Source organism: Cydia splendana, chromosome 7, assembly GCF_910591565.1.
Source record: "Cydia splendana chromosome 7, ilCydSple1.2, whole genome shotgun sequence".
Lineage (NCBI taxonomy): Eukaryota > Metazoa > Arthropoda > Insecta > Lepidoptera > Tortricidae > Cydia > Cydia splendana.
This window is the reverse complement of record NC_085966.1, coordinates 5,103,919-5,126,630: the sequence shown is the minus strand read 5'-3', so window position 1 is coordinate 5,126,630 and position 22,712 is coordinate 5,103,919. Positions and strand designations below refer to the sequence as shown.

Sequence of the window (22,712 nt, the reverse complement as noted above, 5' to 3'; positions counted from 1 at the left end):
TATTTTGGTAATATTTCCCGTTTTTTTTAAGGTTAGAGTATTAACTTGACATCGTAGATAGAAAAATGTTACTTATTAAAAAAACCTATTTCGGATTTTATTTATTTCCTGTTAATTATTTAAATAATTATATTAATTATATTATGTATAAATAATTCGGTACTAAGAAAACATTCAAAATTTTATTAGGTATTTAAAAGAAGCCATAAAGTATTATTTTGATATTTTTGTAACTTTCAGTTATTTGGTCTAGCAAATATATCTTGATGTTATTTTGTCCCGTCGGTCAGGAATCAACAGTAACGCAAAAAAATCACTAATTATAACAATAAGTGACATAAAATATTGAGCTGTGTGATTACAATTGGCTTCAGTCCACGGGAATTTCCCGGGGAAAATAAATACAATACATTTATTGTAAAGAACATATTTGAAATACATAATTTTAACGATAGAAAAACCTTAATTCCCCTATATTCCCTCTAGTTGAAAATATTTCTACATAGGAAAACTCCCGATAACGGCACTTCACTACTCTCCACGAGTTCAGACGAACTTTAGGGTCGGGGAATAATCAAAACAACCGACAATTTATATCATCAATGCATAAATTTATAGACAAAATCAATAGGTAAATATCGCTCTATTAGGCACTATTAGATACGCAGTATTCTGTCGCTTAGAAGATGAAAATGTCACTTACCTGAAGGCTAATGCGACAAAACTGTTAATAAATATATCACATTTTCAGCACTTATATCATTATCTATTCACGTTGAGTAAGGCTATCTGCCCTCGACTATGTTTTATAGTTATGTCACTCCTATTTACAGTTTAATTTCCTCTAAAGTACCCCAAGTATATCCACTCTTGACTTTAACAGGGAGCGGTACCCTTAACTTCACACTATGTTCCATAACCTCTTTCAAAACCTTTACAAACGAATCTTTGTTAGTTTCAGGTACTTCGTATATAAGTTCATCGTGCATTTGAAGTATTAGACGTGGTTTGTGTGTTTGGTAGGATATCTTGGTGTCAATGCCACACATGGCGGCTTTGGCAATGTCGGCTGCTGAGCCTTGGATAGTGGTGTTGATCGCTTGGCGCTCGGCCGCACCTGGTGATAAGATAAATTTATTGTATTGAATGGAACAGATGAGCTGTAATGGGGCTACACGGTTCCCGGTCAGTTTACATCACAGTGTTTAGGATAAAATTACAATTATACTACTTATTACGAATGTTAATAATATTAATGTATATAAAATTTTTAATTGACCTACCTATAAATTGAAATGTATACGTGTTTATTTTATAATTTAACAAAATGCTATTTATGTAATAATAATTTTATATTTTTCTACTCTGACCTATAACTTTCATGTTTGGCAATCTGCTGTAAATGTAAGTTGGTTAAATAAATAAATGAAATGAAATACGTAATGTTTTATAATATAACGTTTCATATAACTGCTGAGTAACATTAGATATATTATTATTCTAACAACCTTCATAATACTTTTTATCTTAACGTAGTAACACAAACGCAGAATATGAAACATCCAGAAAAATTTAGTATGTTAATTTTTTAGTGTGTTAATTAGCATGTTGGGAAAACACAATGGCTTTATACTTATGGCTTTGCAATAGTCGGGATTTGTATCCCGACTTTTCTTATGGATGACTTAACAATGAACTAAGACGTACTTCTCTTATGCGCCACGCCGCTGTTTATATCGGGCAGATATCTCCTCCTCTTCATAAGCGTCTCTATGTATCCATTCCTCCTGCAGTCTTCTATAACTCTCTGCGTGTACACCTTTATAGCAGGGTAAGTTTTGTGGAAGGAGTCCATGAACACGGCCGCTTCCATCTCGCCCACGTCCAGCGTTTGCGACAGTGTTTTGTTCCCCATGCCGTATATGATGCCGTAGCAGAGCTGCTTGGCTTTTTGACGAAGGTCGTCGTCCACCTGAACAAAAATAAAGGCAAATTAAAGTAATAATGTAGAACCAATTTTGAGAGTAGCAGTAGAAAAAAACCTTTTCATCATCATCAGCTCGTAATGGCTCTCTTTATTCTTCAAAAACTGGTAAGAAATTTGAATTTTATAATTGAAATTGTTTATGTTTAGAAATATTTAATTTGCTTAATTTAATAGCCCTTTATATATTTACACAATATTCAATTGTGGCCATTTGTGGCTGAATGCCAGATTGATTTGTGCCTGCGATGTCTAACCTGCCAACAAATGACAATATGGCGGACGAATGTTTGAAATGTCACCGTGTTTAAGAACAACTTCGCTTAAAACTTTGTTTTCTGTTGGCAAGTGTGATTAAAAACATTGTGCGTAACTCCGGGGGTAAGAATATCGCAAACTCGAGTTTTTAATGCACTCCAGCCCACGGCTGTCGAGAATCTAAAGATCTCGTTTGCAAAATTCCACATACCCCTGGAGTTGCACGTTGTATGGATGTTGGCCAATAGGAGGTAGTATTGTTTAGAAATGATAAAGATTTAAGAACATTCATTTGGACTTGATTTGTAATGTTTTACAGACAGTATTTTCCTCGCGTTGGCGGTAACATTTTTTGTATTTCATTCGGTAGCAAAGTTTGTTCAACCCAAGACACGGGCCTTGAAACCCACGCAACGACAAGATTCCACTAGACACTAGAGTCATCCATTAATTACACCACACGTTTAGCGGGAGGGAGGGGGTCAAGAAAATGTCACCTGTTGTGACAAGGGGGAGCGGGAGTCACAAACTTTGTGACGCCACTTTAACTTCATCAGTAACCGAAAATGTATTTAAATTGTTTTACTTATAAGTACAGTTAAATAACAAGTTTTTGGAACAGTAATCGTTTTTATTCGTTTAATTTTCATTCCTAATCAGTTTTGGGTTGTAAAATTACTACTTATTTAAAAAATATTTTGATAAAGTAATTAATAAAAGGTACTTAATTAGATTTGCCGATTTCGTTGAAAAAATGTGACGTCACACCAGGGGGGAGGCGTTTGCCAAATGTGACCAAGTGTGACAAGGAGGGGGGAGAGGTAAAAAAACCTAGAAATTCGTGTGACGTAATTAATCTATGAACCCTAATGTCAATATCGAAGGAGGAAAATAGTCTTTTATTTGGAGAAGCGGCCGCCCACTTTCCTCTTAATCTCGTATTCTGAACACGCCTCTGCGAAATAAAGCGGCCAATCAAGTAAAACAAAAGAATTTCAATAGCTTTTTAATTAATTGGATCAGTAGAAGCCTCTTTTGATGTTAACATAAAGCCTAGCGGTGGTTTCCGTGTTTACTGGGGAGTGAAATACAATGATTTGATGAACCGTATTTTTTAGGGTTTTGTAACCAAAATAGCAATACTCGTAAAGGAGCCCTTATAGTTGCGCCATGTGCGTCTGTATGTCACAAGCATTTTACTCAAAACATATCAGCAATGATGAAGTTTTGAATATATGTAAATATAGATATCTTTTGCCTGCGACAGCATAGTTACCTTACATAAAAATTGGGCTGCTCTTTATACATTTAAGTTTATGCCACAGAATGACTCGTCATAACGATTAAACAAAACGATAATTTCAAAACGATTTAATGATTAGTGAATTCGTAGAGTTTTAAATACATTTGATTGATTAAGTACGCCATCATGTTAATTTGCGAAGAATCTCCATATTTTCAACAAGGTCTTATATTTCTATGGACCTCATCAGGGCGCGCGACCTGCGTTCTCTTGGAAACCAAAGTAATGCGACCTCACACAGTAACCAGAAAGCGCTTGGGTAAAGTAGTGGCACGCAGTGGTGGAACTAGTGACCGACAGGAACCCAGTACCCGACACTTCTATTTTTTATCCAAGAAAATAAGGGTAGGAAGCCGATGTCTTAAGGCCTGTGCACATCGGCTGCGTGTGCGTGACGTGCACGTGCGTTGTAGTATACAGATCCTTACGAGAGACGACACACCGCTTGCGTGACGTGTGCGTGTGCGACTCCAACATTTGTGCGCGGCGTGCACGTCACGCACACGTAAGCCGTGCACTAGCCTTTAATGTGGCAACACTGTGCAGAAGCTGCACTTTTTCCCTTCCCTACGTTATACTCGTTATCTTGCATAGAAGGTAGGACCCTATAGAAGTGGTATACGCGTGCCTCCGTGAGGGACAAAACATAATACGCAATGCGACACTATGGTTGGTCGTGGCCCAAAAAATGGTGGGGAACAAAAAATATGTGAGACTGTGACAAGGACAAACAACAATAGCGCTTTCGCTGCTACTCCTACTGAAAGATACATAAGACTATCCCGTTCGGTCATTTCCCCCCACCCCTCATGCCAGATCCAGTTATATACTAGATTCATGTTATCTTGAGTGATCGACACATGGTATAATAATATACTCCGCCTGGTACTCTATTCCGAGATTCGCGTATGACCTAACTGACATGGGCCTACGTCATCATGCTGTTTACAGGTTCTCAAACTTTAAAATGTGGGAGAATTTTAACCAACGGTGAAAATTATTTTAACGGCATTAATTTTAAGTTATTCATGTAGAAACATAGTAAAATAAAACAAATCGAATGTATTAAATTAAACTTTATTTATCTATACAAGACAAACGTTTGAAAAACTAATTCACAGTTACACATTAATAACCAAGCTTACGACGTAAAAAGTTTGGAAAACACTGCGACTGCTGACACTGAGCGAGAAGGAAATAACAATTAACACATCTTTGACCGGTTGGTTAGACAGTTAACATCACGTCGTCATTGCTCTCGCAAATTTATTCCAAAACATAGTTTTCGGCTGTTGTCAAAATGTGAAATTAACTCTAATATAACGTTAATAGTCTGTGCTATTGAGTGAGAAGTGAATAACGTTAAAAAACCTTAGAACTGGAGCAATTTGATAAACAAATAACAATATCTACGGACGGGTAGTGCCGCGCAACGTATCACACAGTGCGTCGGTCTGCATGCAAGTCCCGCGGTTACGCGCGAGACATAAGCTCTAAAGTCGCGCGCCCGGGCTCTAAGGTTTTGTTGTACAACCGCCGCGCTGGTGGTGTCAAAGATTATTATATTATAGACTGCGCGCTAGCCCGGCCTCTGTGTACTCGCCTCTGAGAGACTTTGTGTGCTTCTTAGAATATATTTTATTAATTTTGTGGACGATAAACATGAAGTGTTCCGGTTGCTTTAAGACCTGCGCCATCGCTAGCTGCATGCGATGCACTGCCTCACCGTGTGATAAAGTATTCTGTAGTCAGTGTGTGAACCCCGCCTTATTATCGCTAGATCGAAAGAAGGGCTGGAAATGCCCCGACTGCAGCGCTGCGCAAAAAAAGGGAGGGGATAACAGTACGACCCCGATCCGTTCCGTTAACGAGGACCAGAGCATTACTATGCGTAAAAAAGAAACTTCGAGTAATTCGTCACAAAATGATATAAAAGAGCTGGTTTCTGAAGTAAAATCTTTAACAAAGGAAATTCAAGAATTAAAGAACCGGCTGGAACAATCGTCGTCGTCTCTTGACCGCTGCCATGAAAGGCTTGACGAATTAGTGAACGCTCAGAGAAGCTCCGATGCCCGTTTGGAACGTATCGAGCAGAGGGGTGAAAGCTGGGCTGTTAAACTTCAAGCGTTTGAACGTACAGTTGCAGATGGACAGGCAGAGCTGGCCGTGATGAAGGCGGAAAATTCACAACTTCGTGAGGAACTTGAAAAAGTTAAACAGAGCGCCGATTTCATTTCTGACCAGCACGACGAACTCAAGAAAACAGTAAATGAGCGCACAAGTCAACCTATAGACCCCATCCAATCAGAAAGCTTCAAAACCTCAATTGAACTAAAAATTGACGCCTTAGAACAGCAGGCAAGACAGTGCAATCTCGAAATTCAAAATCTCCCAGAGAAAAAAGACGAGAATCTTGTTAATTTGTTGGTAACTCTAGGTGAGAAGATAAGATGTAGCATTAATCGTAGTGATGTAATTAGCATAAGTCGTGTGCGACCCGCAATGGAGAGCAACAAACCGAAGCATATTGTTGTGAAGCTCAGCTCGCGGGTACTACGGGACAACGTTCTAGCTGCCTATCGCACCAGGAGAGGCCTGACATCCACGGAGCTGGGCGTGTCCGGGCCACAACACACGTTATACGTCAATGAGCACTTAACACTACGCAGAAAGAAGCTTTTTCGGGCAGTGCGGGAAGCAGCGAAACAAGCGAAGTACAAGTACACGTGGATTTCTAACGCAACAATTCTCGTACGCAAAACAGACACGTCACCAACAATTGCAATTCACACAGATAATGACATTAGAAAAATCAAAGGTGATGCTGCACCCATCTCGAATACTAGTTGACATATCATTTAGCACTTGCCACTTGTTCATAAGATTATTTTTACATGTTTTTATCTCGTTCTACGAGATTATTTGTTACGTGTTGGGTAGTTTGTGCATAATAAGTATTTTGACTTCTGGGCACTTATTTGATTTTGAAAGTATCTTTATTGACAACTGGACACCATTATACTACGTTCCTCCTTGCTTGAATAATTTTTCATATAATCCTGTTTCGGAAATTATAAACAATAGTATTAAATATACATGTATGTATATACTTGTAGATAAATTACCTGTACAGTGCTTTACAACTTGAGTATATATTATCAGAACTGCCGAGGGATTCGAACTAAACTCCACACATTATTTATGAACATACTATCTAACAATTACGATATAATAGCACTTACAGAAACTTGGCTGGTACCAGAAATATACGATAATGAATTTATTGATCAAAGATATTTAGTTTTTCGATGTGATAGGAATAGAAAAGCATCACAAAAGGAAGACGGAGGTGGGGTACTGATAGCCGTACTGCGTAATCTAAAACCAACTAACATTTTACATAATATGTCCAATAGTAATTTGTCTCATAGTATTGAAAATGTTGTAATAGCCATTCCCAACACTGGCACAAATAAACACCACCTTATCAGTATAACTTACATAGTCAACTCTTCGCCAAAACCTATATATGAACAACACTTTCACGATCTATCCTACCTTCTGAATGATCCCAATAGAGAGAGTTATATCTTGCTCGGCGATTATAATATTCCTACCGCGGACTGGTCTTCCACTAATCAAGCAAGCCTTCAACTTACGGGGTATTCTCCTATATGTTTAGCTTTGGGTAATTTTATGACTGTCTACAAAGTCTCTCAATTCAATTACATTAAAAATCATAATCATAGAATATTAGACCTACTCCTAACTAATAATAAATGTTGCGTCAGTCCTGTCGCTACTCCACTTTTACCATTGGATCCACATCATCCACCATTCTGTGCAGTGGTACCAATCGATATAAAGTGTTCGCCAATGAGGACCAATCCCAGAATTAAATATAACTTTTATAAGGCAAATTACGATCTAATCAATGAAGAAATTGATGAAATAAATTGGGCAGACATACTTAACGATGTACCAGCCGAAAGAGCGCTAGATGGTTTTTATGAGAAAGTTTATCAGATTATAAAAACTCATGTCCCCCAATCGAAACCTAAATGTTCGCATTTCCCAGCCTGGTTCTCCAAATCTCTTATACACATTTACAGAAACAAAAATAAAGCTTGGATAAAATGGAAAATCTATGGCAATATCTCCGATTATCAAATTTTCTCCCTCTATAGAGACAGGTTTAAAAGTGAATGTACTAACTGTTTTACAAGATACAAGAGAGGGGTAGAAGAGAGTATACGAAAAAATGTAAAATATTTTTGGACATACATAAATAATCGAAAAGGTAAAATCGGCATTCCATCTGAAATGTGTTATAAAGACCATTGTTCTAATGACCCTAATACAATTTGTAACCTATTCTCTAACTTCTTCAACTCCGTGTATGAACCTTCCACACTTGATAGTAATACTTGGTTACCGCCTTCTTTTTATTCTAGTAGTTGTGATGTCATTTCTGATATACACTTTACAATTGAACAAGTCGAGCGCTTACTCAAAACTCTTGATCCCACAAAAGGCCCAGGACCAGATGGTTTGCCTTCTATATTCTTAAAACAAACAGCTCCCTCCATATCAAAGCCTGTACATATCATATTTACAAAAAGCGTGCAAGAAGGAAGTTTCCCACCTATATGGAAATCGGCAAATATAATCCCCATCTTTAAAAAAGGATCAAAACAGGATATAGAAAATTATAGGCCTATCTCAATATTGTGTGCACTGGCGAAGGTATGCGAAAAACTTTTTCATGGCGCATTAAGCGTATTTATGAATAACCAAATCATACCTGAGCAGCACGGCTTCACAAGACAGAGATCTACAAATACTAACTTAATGGTATTCACTGAATTCCTATTTGAACATATGAATCGAGCTGCTCAGGTGGATGCGGTATATACAGACTTCCGCAAAGCGTTTGACAGGGTCGATCATAAGCTGCTCCTCGATAAAATAGCTTTTAATGGCATTCGCGGAAATCTGCTCAGATGGTTCCTGTCTTACGTTACAAATAGAACCCAAAGAGTTGTGCTGAATGGTTTTCGGTCGGACGTAGTCGAGGTTACTTCTGGAGTTCCGCAGGGCTCCATTTTAGGTCCCCTGCTATTTAATATTTTCATCAATGATATAAAAACATGTTTCATGAATACTAGCATCTTATTGTACGCAGACGACCTAAAAATATACCGAAAAATTACGAATGCAATAGATTGCAAACTCCTACAAGATGACCTGGATCGCCTGACCGATTACTGTCATGCAAATAACTTAGAACTAAGTATTTCTAAATGCAGCGTAATTAACTTCACTAAAAACAAAAATAAATATAGTTATACATACAAGCTATGTGATGAGCCTCTACAACAAGTAGACCACGTGCGAGACCTCGGAATACTCCTCGACTCCAAATTACACCTAGACCAACATGTTGATATGATCGTCTCCAAAGGTTATAAAATGTTACACTTTGTTACAAGGGCAGCTACAGACTTTAAAATAGCCGCTACTTATACTTATTTGTTTAACAGTCTAGTTCGCCCTAAGCTTGAATATGCAAGCACCATCTGGGACCCATTTTACAATAAATATATTGAAGCTATTGAAAAAATACAATATAAGTTCTTTAAAAATGTCAACTATAAACTGTTCCGAAACAGCAAATTAACGTACAGTAACTTAACATCCAAATATGGATTAGTCTCTTTAAAAAATAGACGAATTTTTCTTCAAGCAATGTTCCTTCACGGACTGTGTCACAACAAATTTGACTGTGCACAGCTTGTCAATAAAATATGTTATATAGTGCCCAGAACTGTTAACCGCCGAGACACGCGCGCGTACCGACTGTTCGCGGTGGCCACTTGCCGCACCAACGCCGGCGCGCGTGCGCCTCTCCGCAGGCTACTTACCACGTATAACCAACACTTTACCCACTTAGATATATGTCATTTACCCGAGATTAAGTTTAAATATGCTATCTTAGATTCCTTTAAAACTCCTAAGTGAAATTTAGGTTTAGTTAATTTAGTTTAAGTTTAATTTAGTTTAAGTTAAAGCTTTGTATCTGCATCTGATCTAAGCAAACTTTTTCATTACATATTTGTTATATTTATAAGGCATGACGTCACTAACTTAGCACATAATTAGGTACCTACAATGTACATCAAATAATTATCAGTTTCCCTTTTTTGTGCCAACCATTGCATAATTTTGTTGTAATCCGTGGATAATGTCGTTGGTTATGCATTAAGTTAATTTTAATTCTACTACTAAATGTAACACTGTATTGTATAGCTGTTTGTTATCCCTAAAATGAATAAAATAAAAAAATAAAAATAAAATAAAAAACACGCGTTCGACAAGGATGGGCATGAAGTTATCTAGATCCGAATTGTCAAATGTGACAGCGCTATCCTGTGTTGCCAGTAATATAAACAGAATTACCCGAACGTCTGAAATTTTGTTTCGTGAATCGGAAGATATTGCTAACGAATAATTAAAAATGACGTGTTATTGTAAAATTTAAGATAAAATACATATAAATGAAAATTATAAAGAAATATTTTAACTTATCAAACTGCACAACGGGACTTAATCGCGTATTTAAGTTTTAAGATTTACCTCCGACGTTTCGAGGACGGCGTTGTCCCCGTGGTCTCGGAGAAGACTGGCTCAAGTTGACATCAACATCTTCTAGCCGCGCGAGTTTTTCGAACTACCCGCACTTGGTCTTGTTTATCAGTTTGAACGTTTTGCGCACTAGGGATGTCACTCTGTCGACACACAACGGGGACAACGCCGTCCTCGAAACGTCGGAGGTAAATCTTAAAACTTAAATACGCGATTAAGTCCCGTTGTGCAGTTTGATAATGTTTAATAATCGTGAAAGTTTAAATCAATATTTTAACTTATTAACAATAGGTATAATGTACCCATGTAACATGTTATGTTGAAATAAAGTGGCAATGTTATTGTGACGTAGGCCCGTGTCACTCTGGGAATAGAAGACCATGTTTTATTAGACCATGGATCGACAGATCGACACTCTCTCGCTTGGCAAGCGGTTTGAATGGCGCCCAACTTGTATCTGTTTGGCGAAGAACTTGCAAAAGGCGGGCTGTAAAACTAAGAGACCCATTTAAAATGCTAAACCAGAACCGCAAAAACTTTAAAACCTTAATCTATAGGTGCACATTTGCATGGCAACGTTAAGATAACTTTTTTCTTACATTCAACGTTGTTTATTTATTATGGTAAAGAGTGTGAGTTATATACAAAAAGATTGTTTGACTAGAAATTTATTGGTAGGTAATTTAATCGAAATCAATCTGCTTTCACGTTCCGAAGGAGGAAAGTAAGTAACAGCTGGCCAAGTTATTTATAACAAACCCTTAGTTTATTGTAGAAACAAATAAAAACGAATTACTTAATATTGTAATTCCTGCAATTGTCTGTTACTTGTTCTGCCAAATAAATAAATTAAAATTAAATTGTATAACTAGCTTCTACTCGCGACTTTGTCTGCGACGAATGATGATGATGATGACGATTGTTAAAAAAACTATCCTATGTCCTTCCCCGGTCCTCAAACTATCTCCATACAAAATTTCATAAAAATCGGTTCAGAGATTTAAGCGTGAAGAGGTAACAAACAGACAGACAGAATAACTTTCGTATTTGTAGTGCTATAACTTATAAGTAGGGAAAAGGATTACAACATTTATTTACACAATACCTTTTAACGTAGCTATAAACGTGCGTAAATAACTTGCCCGTCTTCAGGCCCTCCAATAGCGACTTCCACTTGTTATTTATGTTTTGCGGCAGTCATTTTACATTCAAATATATTAGGTAATTAGGCTAATCTGGGGTCATTAGTCGACATTGTCGACAACTAACTACACTGCAGTTCGGCTGAGAATTATTTTGGATAATTAAGAGATACCGACGTCGATAATTAACTAGTATGGGTGGTTTTAAACAATAGTTATCTGTTTTACCCTTGGGGCAAAGTTGTTGATTAAATCCTCGTGCTAATTGATACCTGAGCGAGTTGAAGATTCCAAAAATTAAAAGTGTAATATTGAACGTTGCGTAGGTTTTTTTTAAATTATGATTCAACAATACAAAAGCCTTGTCTAGGGTTCCAGAAACAAGTGTTACCTATAAGAGCGGTAAGTCAACGCCTTTGAATTATGTTACTCGTGGCAAACGTGGCGGGGAAATTGAAAATACTTGTTTTTGCAAACATTCAATATCAAAATCGGGGTAAAAACCCGTGATTAAACTTATATTTTTGATAAAAGCTTTCTCGCATATTGTACCAAATGTTTTCAATATTCATATTTCCAATGACCACCTTCGGTCTATCATCAATTCATCAGATCAGCTCGATGTCATCATAATATTAAATTAATTACATTATCATTGTTCTTCCATATGTACCTATACCTACCAAATTTGAGCAAATTCAAACGTCAGGTAGTCGTTCGAATTTAGTTTCCATGACTCAAACTAATATAATAATTAACTGGGCAGGTTAAATCTTAGACGATATAACCAAACGGAGACGCCATGTCTGTAATTTTCGGTACAAAATAGTCTGCCGAATTTTGCGGGCGAGGGGCACGTACATATACGTAACGTAAAAATAGCCATGTCAGATAAACGTCAGTCCATACAATGTGTATGACCATTGGCCGCCTATTTTCAACAGAGGGGAACGCCTGAAGGGTTAAATACAAGCTTTAACACTTAGGCCCAGTTGTACCAACCTCATTTAACAGGCCGATTAACTTCAAACAACAGAAAGGTATAAAATTTCCCATGCAATAAAATTTAGCAAACCGGCCCTTAGTATACCTAGTGCTTAGAGGTAGCATAGACAGAATCACAGGAAAGCACTATCCCACAAACAAAGCTGGCAAGGTCCCAAATTAACCCGCGAACTTTCTTTATCAAACAGCGACATTCGGAGCACGACGCTAGTCGACAAACAATAGGCTATTTCGAGGATACTTACTTACTTGCTGCTGTGGCGCAACGACCCGAAGTGGATCTTGGCCTCCGACACCAAAGACCGCCATGCTACTCTATCCAAAGCCGTTTCTGTGCAGTTGACGGCGCCGAGTTCGCTAAGGTCTTAAGGTATAAAGAATGGTATTTCGAGGATGGCGACACTTTATTGATTAAAGTGTAAGTTCTTTTCAATTTCAAACACAATATACTAAGTAATAGTGGCTCTATGAGCTGTAGGTAGACCTATCATACCCCCAGCTACGCCATATAAAAAACTCCAAAACAGAATCGACAAAAAAATTACGTAAAAACGTTGGTTCAAAAACTTTTTTAATTATGAATTATTATAGATTTGCTTTTTTTTTCATACAAATTAAATATTATTTTGGACGCCATCATCAGTGTAATTGGCGTTGCTTGTTACGCCTTAAACATAACAAAATTCGCAATACATTGCGTCTTAGAATAAACTTAAAAGTATACTAAAAATAGTAAAAATCAAAACTCAAGCTTTTTTAAAGTCGCTGAACAGTTTTAGGAGTAGGTACACTGTACAGTCGACGTCAACATATCGTTTACACATTTGCACCTTAGTCCTTTGAAATAAGGCAAAAAGTGTAAACATATCTTTGTCGTCGACTGTACAATCTATGCTTTAATTATTTGCTCGTGTTACATGAAACATCCGGTATATGTATGATCTCTGCTTACCTACGTAGCTGTTAAAAAATATTGAAGCGATGCGCTCGTTGAGCTATGGGAACATAGCCACGAACGAGTGAAATAGGCGATTACGTGGGAGTTAGCACGGCTGTGCAATAGCGATAGAAAGCTTCGTTCAAATAGTCTCAGCCTGGAATAGGCTGCCTAGCCATCTCACTGTGTATTACTCCTAATGCAAAAAAACCCTTTTATCAGAATGTAGACGACATAGGCAGCGGGTTTAGTACATAATACACTCTAGAGGTCACTTTTTTATTTTCATTTAAAGTGACTCAGTTTTCATTGTTGTCTATGCACTTATTGTGTAGTTATGTAGAAGTAGAAACACGTTTGTGGGAAAATTTAAGTTGGTTGTATTACTTTAAAGATTATAAGTATGTACATACTTGTTTTTCGGACATTTTTCCCCAGCTGGCTGCGACGGCCTTGAACACGCCCACGCCGGACCTCATGATGCCGATGAGCACCTCATCCTGGCAGTAGTGTAGGATCCTGAGCTGGCAGTAGTATACAATTTACTCGAATAACTCTTACTTGTTCCTCAGGCACTTGTCCCCAGCTGGCCGCGACGGCCTTAAACACGTCCACGCCGGACCTCATGATGCCGACAAGCACCTCATCCTGGCAGTAGTGCGTCAGGATCCTGAGCTCGAGCTGGCAGTAGTCAGCTGACACCAGCACGTGGCCAGGCGAGGCGCGGAATATGTTGCGGCAGTTGAACTCCACTACCTATAATTCAAAAACTATTAGTATTGTTTGTTGTCCACATATCATTGTCCAATAACCACATAAAATAGGGCACTTTGTTTTTAGGCAACTAGTAGGCACCTACTTTAATCCATCAACTCCTAATGAAGCGATATTGAGGCACTTGACAGCATAGGACATATTTAAAAATTATATTATAAATGCAGAATTCGAGAAGATACTGCCCGAATTATTTTTACACCTCTAACTTTCAGTTGGTGACGAAACATTTGTCATTGACTGCGTTTGGGATAAAGGGCCAGTATGCAATACATGACTATTAAAAGTACCTCTTCGGTCGCCTCGTCGGAGAGGTATAACAACGGTATCGTGGAGGTCCTCGGCACACTTTAGAGGCTCGGTTGATGCATGCTGTTGCTGATCCGATGCGAGCAAGTATGCATGGTTTATGATAAAGTGTTTGTGATAATGATAAATATATACCTCTTCAGTTGCCTCGTCGGAGAGGTATGACATCGGAATCGTGAAGGTCCTCGGCACGCTTTGGAGGTTCGGTTCGTGCATGCTTATCCGCCCCGAGCAAGTATGCATAGTGTATGACGGAGTTATCCTGTGTTAATTATTTTATTTTACGAAAAATATCAGCGTACAAATACTGGGATGTAGTTTTGGAGAAGGATAAATAATATTTTACAACACAGGTTTTGAAAAAGAGGAATCACAACATTAGGTAAACAACTACCTATACAGTAGCATACAGAAGCCACAATACCAACTGGCGCCTAATGTCATATACTCATATTGTATAATACCATCTCTTTCATTCTTGCCTGTTCTTAGCACATGTAAAGGAGATAGCTTTTTATTGCAGTGAGTAGTAGGGTTTTTATGGATGTGATATGTGATTCACATTATGTTTGCTAAGTGTGAGTCAGGTGATATTTAGCCATATCCTACAGCCATCTCACCTGTTCCCGTCGCTGTATATGCAAGCCCGCTCCGTCAGAGGATACAAGGTCTTAGTTAGGATACTATTGAGCTTTCTCCAATAGATGATGATACTCGAAACAGGGCTGTTATGCGAACATAACACGCTCTTCTTCGTACTGACTTTACGCCCTCTGTATATACCTAGGACCTGCAACAAATATTATCCTTTAACTGTTGGATTTTTCTTCAAACTTTTCATCTTACACTGCTTTTACCTGTACGTATTTTTTTAAATCATTAATGCACTTTAGGATACGCGGCATTTCACTTGCACTCATTTATACTACATTGATGCCAAAAGGACTCACGGTGACTCATATATTTTATGTTAACGCTTCGTGGAGCTTAAGACGAAACAGGAGCTGAGTTTTAAATATTTTAGGTAAATATACTGGTCTCGCTAACGGAAGTGGCACCTAAAAGTAGTGCGATAAGGACAAGGCGAAAAATCCTGCGTAAAAATCTCAAAAATCGAGGTTTCGTACTCTTCTGTTTCCTCCTCCAAAACTTAACCAATCGTAACCAAATTTGGAAATCTAAATGATTATGAAAGTATCTGTGTCGGACCGTTTTGCTTTTTTGGCTAATTGATATCAGTTTTGAATGCCACGCCTCTCATTGCGGCTTAGTCAATTAGGCCATTTTGGCCATTTTTGAAGGGATCGCCTTAAAAAACAAAAATATCAAAAAAAAGCAAAACGGTCCGACACAGATATTGACAATATTAATCTGTGTTGAAAAAATCATTGCTCTAGCTTCAAAAACCACGGAGGAAAACGAGGAGTACGTTTGTATGGAGAAATGACCACTCCTGTTGGCTCTTAAGTACCACCACAATACGGAACAAACGAAACATTAGCTAAACAAAAGGCTCAGAAAACGTATTCGACTCGGAGAACAACGGACTACGGAGCTCGATCTTTTTAGTTGAGTTATGCAATGAAAATAAAAGCAGTTGTTTAGAGTTACTAAAAACAGCTGAAGTTTGTAGTCGTTTTTCATATCAAATTTCGAATCGACCTGTGGCACTTGCTCAGGTTAACATATATATATCATGCCAAGAAAAGAGCTGATGATCGTCAAACAACTAAACCGATTTTCACAAACAAATTAGCTACGAGTACGAATAGGTACTCTCTATCTAGCCACATTTCAAACCAAAAACTACTTACTATTTCACAGACACAGACAGACAAATACCTACACACTTTAAACATTTGACACCTTTCATTTTACCTTAAGAGGTCGACATATACATACATACATACATACTAGTCCAATAGTACCTACCTTTGCGACATCCTTCGACGAGTTGAAGTTGAAATGATATCCGTATAATTTATAAGCCTTCTTCTGCAGGGTGTCTTGCGAATTTTTCACATCTATCAAAAGCCGTGAGGCGAGCTCTTTATCCACAGTCACCCCGTAATGCTCGCAGCTCGCCAGGATCTTAGCGATTTGAATTTCGATGTCTGAGAAATAATCCCATGTGATGAGAAAATGCACACGTAGATATGCAACTATTCATATAGAGATTTGAAGTGAATAAAAAAATTCAACAAAATTCTCTACTTGAATGTTCCGTTTTACCAAACATTCACAAATTTTTAGTAAATACGTAAGTGATGGTTCATAATCTGTAGTATGTGAATAAGCAATTATGGGGCCTTTTTTAAAGTCCTCAACTCCTTAAGTAATCATATCGTTTGCTGAAAATTTTATATGTGATTTTACAGTATTCACGACTTACTCACAATGACATAAAATTTGATTACGTCCAATTTAGACCTAAACCTACTGTCTTGCATTTGGAGGCGAGGTTGTATTTCGTAAGAAATTTATTGTATAATTTATTTCATTGCGATTAATGGAAATCAAAGATATGAAATAATGTAGAGTTTAAACAGAATGGTATACCTAAATTACTTACTTATAATATTTTGTATATTCTGATACAATTTTAGCAAATGTGAACTTTGAATGCAGGCGATCTTCTGCACACACCACGCTTTGACACATAACTCTTCGACCGCGTCCAAATTTTTGAATTTCTTTACTCGGTTGGCAATCCTAAAGGACGTCGTTGATAAATCTAGTTCACAATATTTTTTCATCTAAAAGCACACAGGTACTTGATTTTTTTTATCTATCGTAATGCATGCAAAGGAAATAACATCTATTATAAATAATGTAAGAAAACGTATGTATTTAGGACCGAAAATTTCAGAACATATAAAGATAAATAGGTTCTTCTTACCAAAAAAACGATACTTGGGATCTTTTCGTCACTGTCTATCAACCATTCGGCTAAAGAAACATCCGTACACGACCCTGTGATATCCGCGTCGAAAAACTGCTTCACATATTTATAAGTGGTTTTCAAACATAAAGTCTTCAAATTTAACTCGGTATTGAGAAACCAACTACGTAATTTATTCTTCAATAACAAATAATCGCCATTCAAAGAGTTTACATCTATGAATATACAATTGTCTTCATCCGTACATATGGCGATACTTTTTATTATTGGTATTTCTGCCTGTTTGTCTTCTGTGTGTTTGATTGTAAGTTTAGGCTGATTTCTTACTATATTGCTTCCTATTGGTTCATTCGATGGTAATGTTCTGTTATTAATGTCGAAAAATATAGCTGCGTTTACAACTTTTTCAATGATATGAAGGTTCAAATTAATGTCTTTCCCTTTCAAGACAGCGCACTTTAAACTAGTGCCTTTGATTTGTATGCTAAACTTATTTACACAAATGCAGGACTGATTCTGCTTTTGGTCTATTGTCGAAGTCTCTTGTAATTGATGGCCTATTTTTAATTTCTTGGCAGGATGACGACTACAATTCTTCTTGTTAACGTTTTCTGCGCTGCGTTTCAAAGGACTGATGAAATGAGTATTAATACACGTTTCTTCAATGTTCTGCGTATTTCCAATTACGTCGTCGTTCAAATCGTAACTCATTTTATCTTCTTCGTAAATTAACTTCATATTTTCGTCATCTTCAACGTCTATTATAGTAGACTTAAACGCATTTAACATTGATTCTGTATTTATTTGAACGTAATTTGTAGTTTTATCTTGGAACTCTATTTTGGGTGTTTGGTCCACTACATCGCCGTCTTCAATTAATTTTGATGGTATTGTATCAAGTGGTAAACTCTCTTCAAAGAGATTTGAATTATCTCCGTCAGAAAACATGCTATTATTTTTAGAGGTTGCTTTACTTGATGATAATTCGGCATTTACTTTCCCTATTTTATCTTCAGCCTCTCCAAAACTTATGTCTGGAGAAAACATTTTCTCAGACGTACGTAATTTTGTAATATTTTCAATTGGGATATCAGTAAAATTCATTGTATCCCAAATAATATCATCATCTTGATTTATTTTATAACTATTGACTAGATCATTAATTATTGGACTAGAATTGACTATAGCATTTTCATTTTTCGCAATATTTACGTTTTTATTCAATTTATTTTGCGTATTAATTGTAGAATTCATATTATTCTTTGATTTATTAATACTAGTGAGATTGTTTTTATTTCCTGTGATATCCGATTTACTACTTTTAGCCGACACATATAAATTTCCACTCGCTGGGCTGTCAAATAAACAATCACTATCAACATCGTCATCTGTTATCTTAGTAGTAGTATCTGTTTTGGTTTTATTGATTTCATATGCGTTTTCATCTCTGACAGTGGTCTCATTTTTATTAACATTAACGTGTAAGCTAGTCTCTGAAGCGACTGATTTATTTGTTTCAAGTTCTTTGTTTACGATTGGATCCTTTGTCGAACTTTTCTCACCATCCGTATTTGTGTTAGCATTTTTATTTTCCCATTTAATTTCTCCCCCTATGTCATGTTCTAAAAATCTTCTAGCTTCTGAAATTAGGTTTTCAGCTGCTTCCATTGTGGTCATACCACAACAGCCAGTTATCCAAATATTCTTCATTTTATTGCGTTTTCTTGTATCATCGCTGTCATCGCCTTCCCTTTCCTTCTCACTTTGAAACGGCAGAGCTTTATAAAGTGCATTTTTTATAACATTAGGTTCAGCTGTAGCGATGCTGGATATGGTTTCAAAGCCAGCATTGAAAAGACTCCTAGCTCGCATGCCGTTTAATGAAGGTAACTTCATTAGCTCCAATAACTCAGAGTGTATACCAAAATGTAAGCGATCTTGGAATTGGGAAATGAGCATTTCCATGTTTTTCCACCCAAGTTGATGACAAAACGCCGTTACCATTCCTAAAGTACAAATACAAACGAATTAGTGTACCACCCTAATCCTAATACCTATTTGCACAGGTGGATAACCTTCCACTTATCCAATTTCTTAGTCCAATGTGCATTGCATCTCACTCTTTTATTACGCAAAATGTGAAACCCAACTAATATACATTGGTGCAAGAAATTTGTCAGGTTGAATACCACCCTAAGGTGGACAAAACGCAAATCATATTTCTTAAAGTTTTTTAGGGTAGTATTCCAACAGTCCAATTTCTTTGTCCAATGTCATTATGTTGCGTCTCACTCCCTCATTAAGCAAAATGTGAAACATAACACACATTGGACAAAGAAATTGGATAGTTAGAATACCACCCTTAGGTACCTGCAAACGTAGCGGCCGATTGCTGTAGACTCTGCAAGAATCCCCGCGCGCATTGGAACTTGCTGGCGACTTCGGACAACGACACCTCGTTCACCAAGTCTTGCAAGGCCAAGGCCGTGTAAAACCTTTTAAAACATAAAACTGAATTAACCCTTGATTAGGTATTAAATGAGGGTCAAAAACTACACAAAAATCTTCAAAGTATGATGTCGTAATTATGGAAATATATTCACCTCTGCCTTCAGTAAATTAAAATAACGTAAGGCGATAACTTTTGTGTTAATTACATAGTTTAAAATTATTTTACAGACGTCAAAGACCAACCCAAATATGTAGATTTCGTATATATTAGATCTTTAACAGCAATAGAGATACGAAAGAAGTGTTTATTTAGACAATGTTTAAAACAATCATAAAAAATAAGTATTCATTTCTTTCAAAATCCGGTAGACAAAAATGGAGATAAAAGATTGAAGAACCGATAGTTGCTTGCCTTATAATTCTATCTGTAGTGCAAAAGGAGATACAATACAACAAAAACTTACCTTTTATGAATATTCAATTTATTGTAAGCATTATTAAATTTATTTGCTCCTCTCAAGCATCTAATTATAAAGCTTTCCTGCACTCCCACCAGCTCTCCAACTCTCTTCATGGCTTTTGTTAAAGACTCCCACAGTGTTAGCAAATGCAACCAATCTATATCTGCCCATTGGCTGCTGACACTGTATGGAGTCACCAAGTAGATTAAGTGCAAGTCAGTTTCCAAAACAAGGCATTGGCGGGCCTTCTGGAGCTCACAGAATAAAGATAAACCATCATTTGGAGCCATTGATGATGATAAACAAGCTTTCCCCAACGGTGTAGCTACGTACTGAATGTCATCACCTTCATTTTGAAGTCTTACCAGTTCAAACTTCTTTAACTCCTTCAAAGTGTTTTGTAAAAGTATGTTTTGTGAGGGTGTTATTTTCTGTTGAGTATAGAGCAGAGTACACTGTGAATATAAATCTAGTTCAGCTTTAGTACAAGCAACTTGACTCGCTATCATTTCTAATATGGCTCTCATATATTTGTCCTCACTTTCAATACAACTCTCCACAGGATCTAAAGCTCCCATCATCAATTCAAAACCAATTTTCTTCTCATTCTCAGTGCATACCAATATACTCTCTCCTTTAGTGTCTCTACCCATTCTACCAGCTCTCCCAATCATTTGTTTATATGTCAATATATTAATTGGCTGCCTTGCGAATACTGGTGTCCTTATAATAACTTTCCTAGCAGGTAAATTGACTCCTGAACTTAAAGTAGAAGTAGCCACCAAGACCCTTATCGCCCCAGACTTGAATGCTCCTTCTATGATGTCTCTCTCATCAAATGTTAGTCCAGCATGGTGATACGCAACACCAAATGATATTGTGTTCTTAAGTACTTGATCTAGTCCTACAGGGCAATTTTTCAGCTGTTCTAATACTTCAGCAATATTTTCAGTCTTCAATTGTTGTCTCAATACTACACCAATTTCATTCCCTGAGCACCCAAGTTTGAAGAAGGATGATGCAATATTTTGAGCCAAATTCTCACACCTGTTCTTAGTCATGCAAAAAATTAGGATAGAACATCCCTCTTTAATTGTTTCTAGGCAAATTTTCAAGACATTGTCTGATTCAGCAATTGAGGTAGAATCTTTTATGGTGCTTACGAAATTTCCCTGCTTATCATAATACTTATTATTGACTAGACAAAATTCGTCCAATGGAATTGGTCTGAATTGAGTGACAAATAATTCTGCATCAAGCCAGGTTGCCAGCACTTCCAGGTTGGGCAATGTAGCGGACATGCCAACAATTTGAATCTGCACACTTTCCATCTTGGATGTAACATATTTGACTTTGGTCAGAAGAAGCTCCAATATATAGCCTCTGTGAGGATCTCCTAACAAATGCAGTTCATCAACAATTACAGCACCCAGGTCTGAAATGTTGCCGTCATCTAGCAACCTATTGATCAAACTATTTGCTTTCTCTATAGTACAAATAGCAACATGGACTGCTTGGAGCCCGCCCGGTGGCGACTGCGAGCCCATAAAGCCTTCCACCCTTATCCCAGAGCTGGATAATATGTCTTGTAGATAAAACATTTTTTCTCTCACTATGGATACAAATGGTAAAATAATGATTACCTTCTTTTGTCTCTCCAGAACAGTTTTGATAGTCAGTATCTCCGCCACGAGAGTCTTCCCCGCCGACGTAGGCGCTGAATACACGAGGTTACAACAATCCAAAAGTACTTTAGCGTTACCTAAACATGTTACCTGCCATTCAAACATCTCAGTGATACCTTTTTGCTCATATTTCTTAGCAATTTCTGACGGCAAACCCCAATCCTTCAGATTTCTGTTCATTAACGGCTTTTGCGAACATTGTGTTATCTTAGTGTCATTGTGTATACTAGTATCGATGATAACCGAAGAATTGCGCACGGTATTGTTTACCTTCTTGTTAAAATTATCTCGTATATGCGTTGGCTTCTTTTCCTCCTCTGAAACGTACTCTTTAACCACTTCTAAAGTGTCCTGAATTTGGAACGAGAAATCAAAACAATTGTCCAAGAAGCTTACATTTTCTACAATTATTTGCGAGTCCGCAAACTCTGTCTCGGCCATAGTATACTCACGCATTCGTTGACGTGAATACTTTTAAACCAAGACACTTAGGTTTCACAATTTTATACATAATTTCAGTTTAATTTTAATCGGAACAAATTAATTATTTCTCAGTTTTGTTTTACTAAATCAAAAACAACCGACACGATGCAGCTTGGCAGCTATAAACAGCTGACATTTGACTGACATGATTTGACATTCTAACCCGCGTTTAGATTCGCGTTCGGCTGTCATTCTGTTACAAACCATAAATATCGTACACGTTTGTTTAAAATCGATTAAGTCAACGAGCTTACGAGCTATGGCCGAGACACGAGACGAGCCGCGAGCCGAGCCCCGAGGCGAGAGTCACTGAGAGCGTAATCATTAGCTCGACGAGCTTACGAGCTCGAGGCGAGACACGAGATTAGCAGCG

The 22,712-nt window shown here is 37.3% G+C and overlaps 2 protein-coding genes across 2 annotated transcripts in view; one reads left to right on the top strand and one right to left on the bottom strand.

Moving 5' to 3' along the window:
- The window catches only part of LOC134792020 (BRISC and BRCA1-A complex member 1-like), a 180,999-nt gene that overhangs the window by 124,228 nt on the left and 34,059 nt on the right, over nt 1-22,712 (top strand). The window lies entirely within an intron of this gene.
- On the bottom strand, nt 590-22,446 carry LOC134791978 (DNA polymerase theta). Its single transcript, XM_063763074.1, has 10 exons — nt 20,175-22,446; nt 19,630-19,754; nt 17,257-19,265; nt 16,930-17,113; nt 16,290-16,471; nt 14,978-15,147; nt 14,493-14,619; nt 13,836-14,030; nt 1,708-1,972; nt 590-1,117 (listed from the first exon to the last, which is right to left on the bottom strand). The coding sequence occupies exons 1-10, from the start codon at nt 22,310-22,312 to the stop codon at nt 828-830; spliced, it is 5,685 nt and encodes a 1,894-aa protein (XP_063619144.1). The 5' UTR covers nt 22,313-22,446; the 3' UTR covers nt 590-827.

Excerpts from the sequence above, each read along its gene's own strand:
- LOC134791978 (XM_063763074.1), bottom strand. The coding sequence starts at position 22,312 with ATGCGTGAGTATACTATGGCCGAGACAGAGTTTGCGGACTCGCAAATA. Across the intron at positions 19,266-19,629 it reads ATCGGCCGCTACGTTTGCAG|GAATGGTAACGGCGTTTTGT; the intron begins GTACCTAAGGGT and ends TTTGTACTTTAG. Across the intron at positions 14,031-14,492 it reads CCGACGAGGCAACTGAAGAG|GTAGTGGAGTTCAACTGCCG; the intron begins GTATATATTTAT and ends TTTGAATTATAG.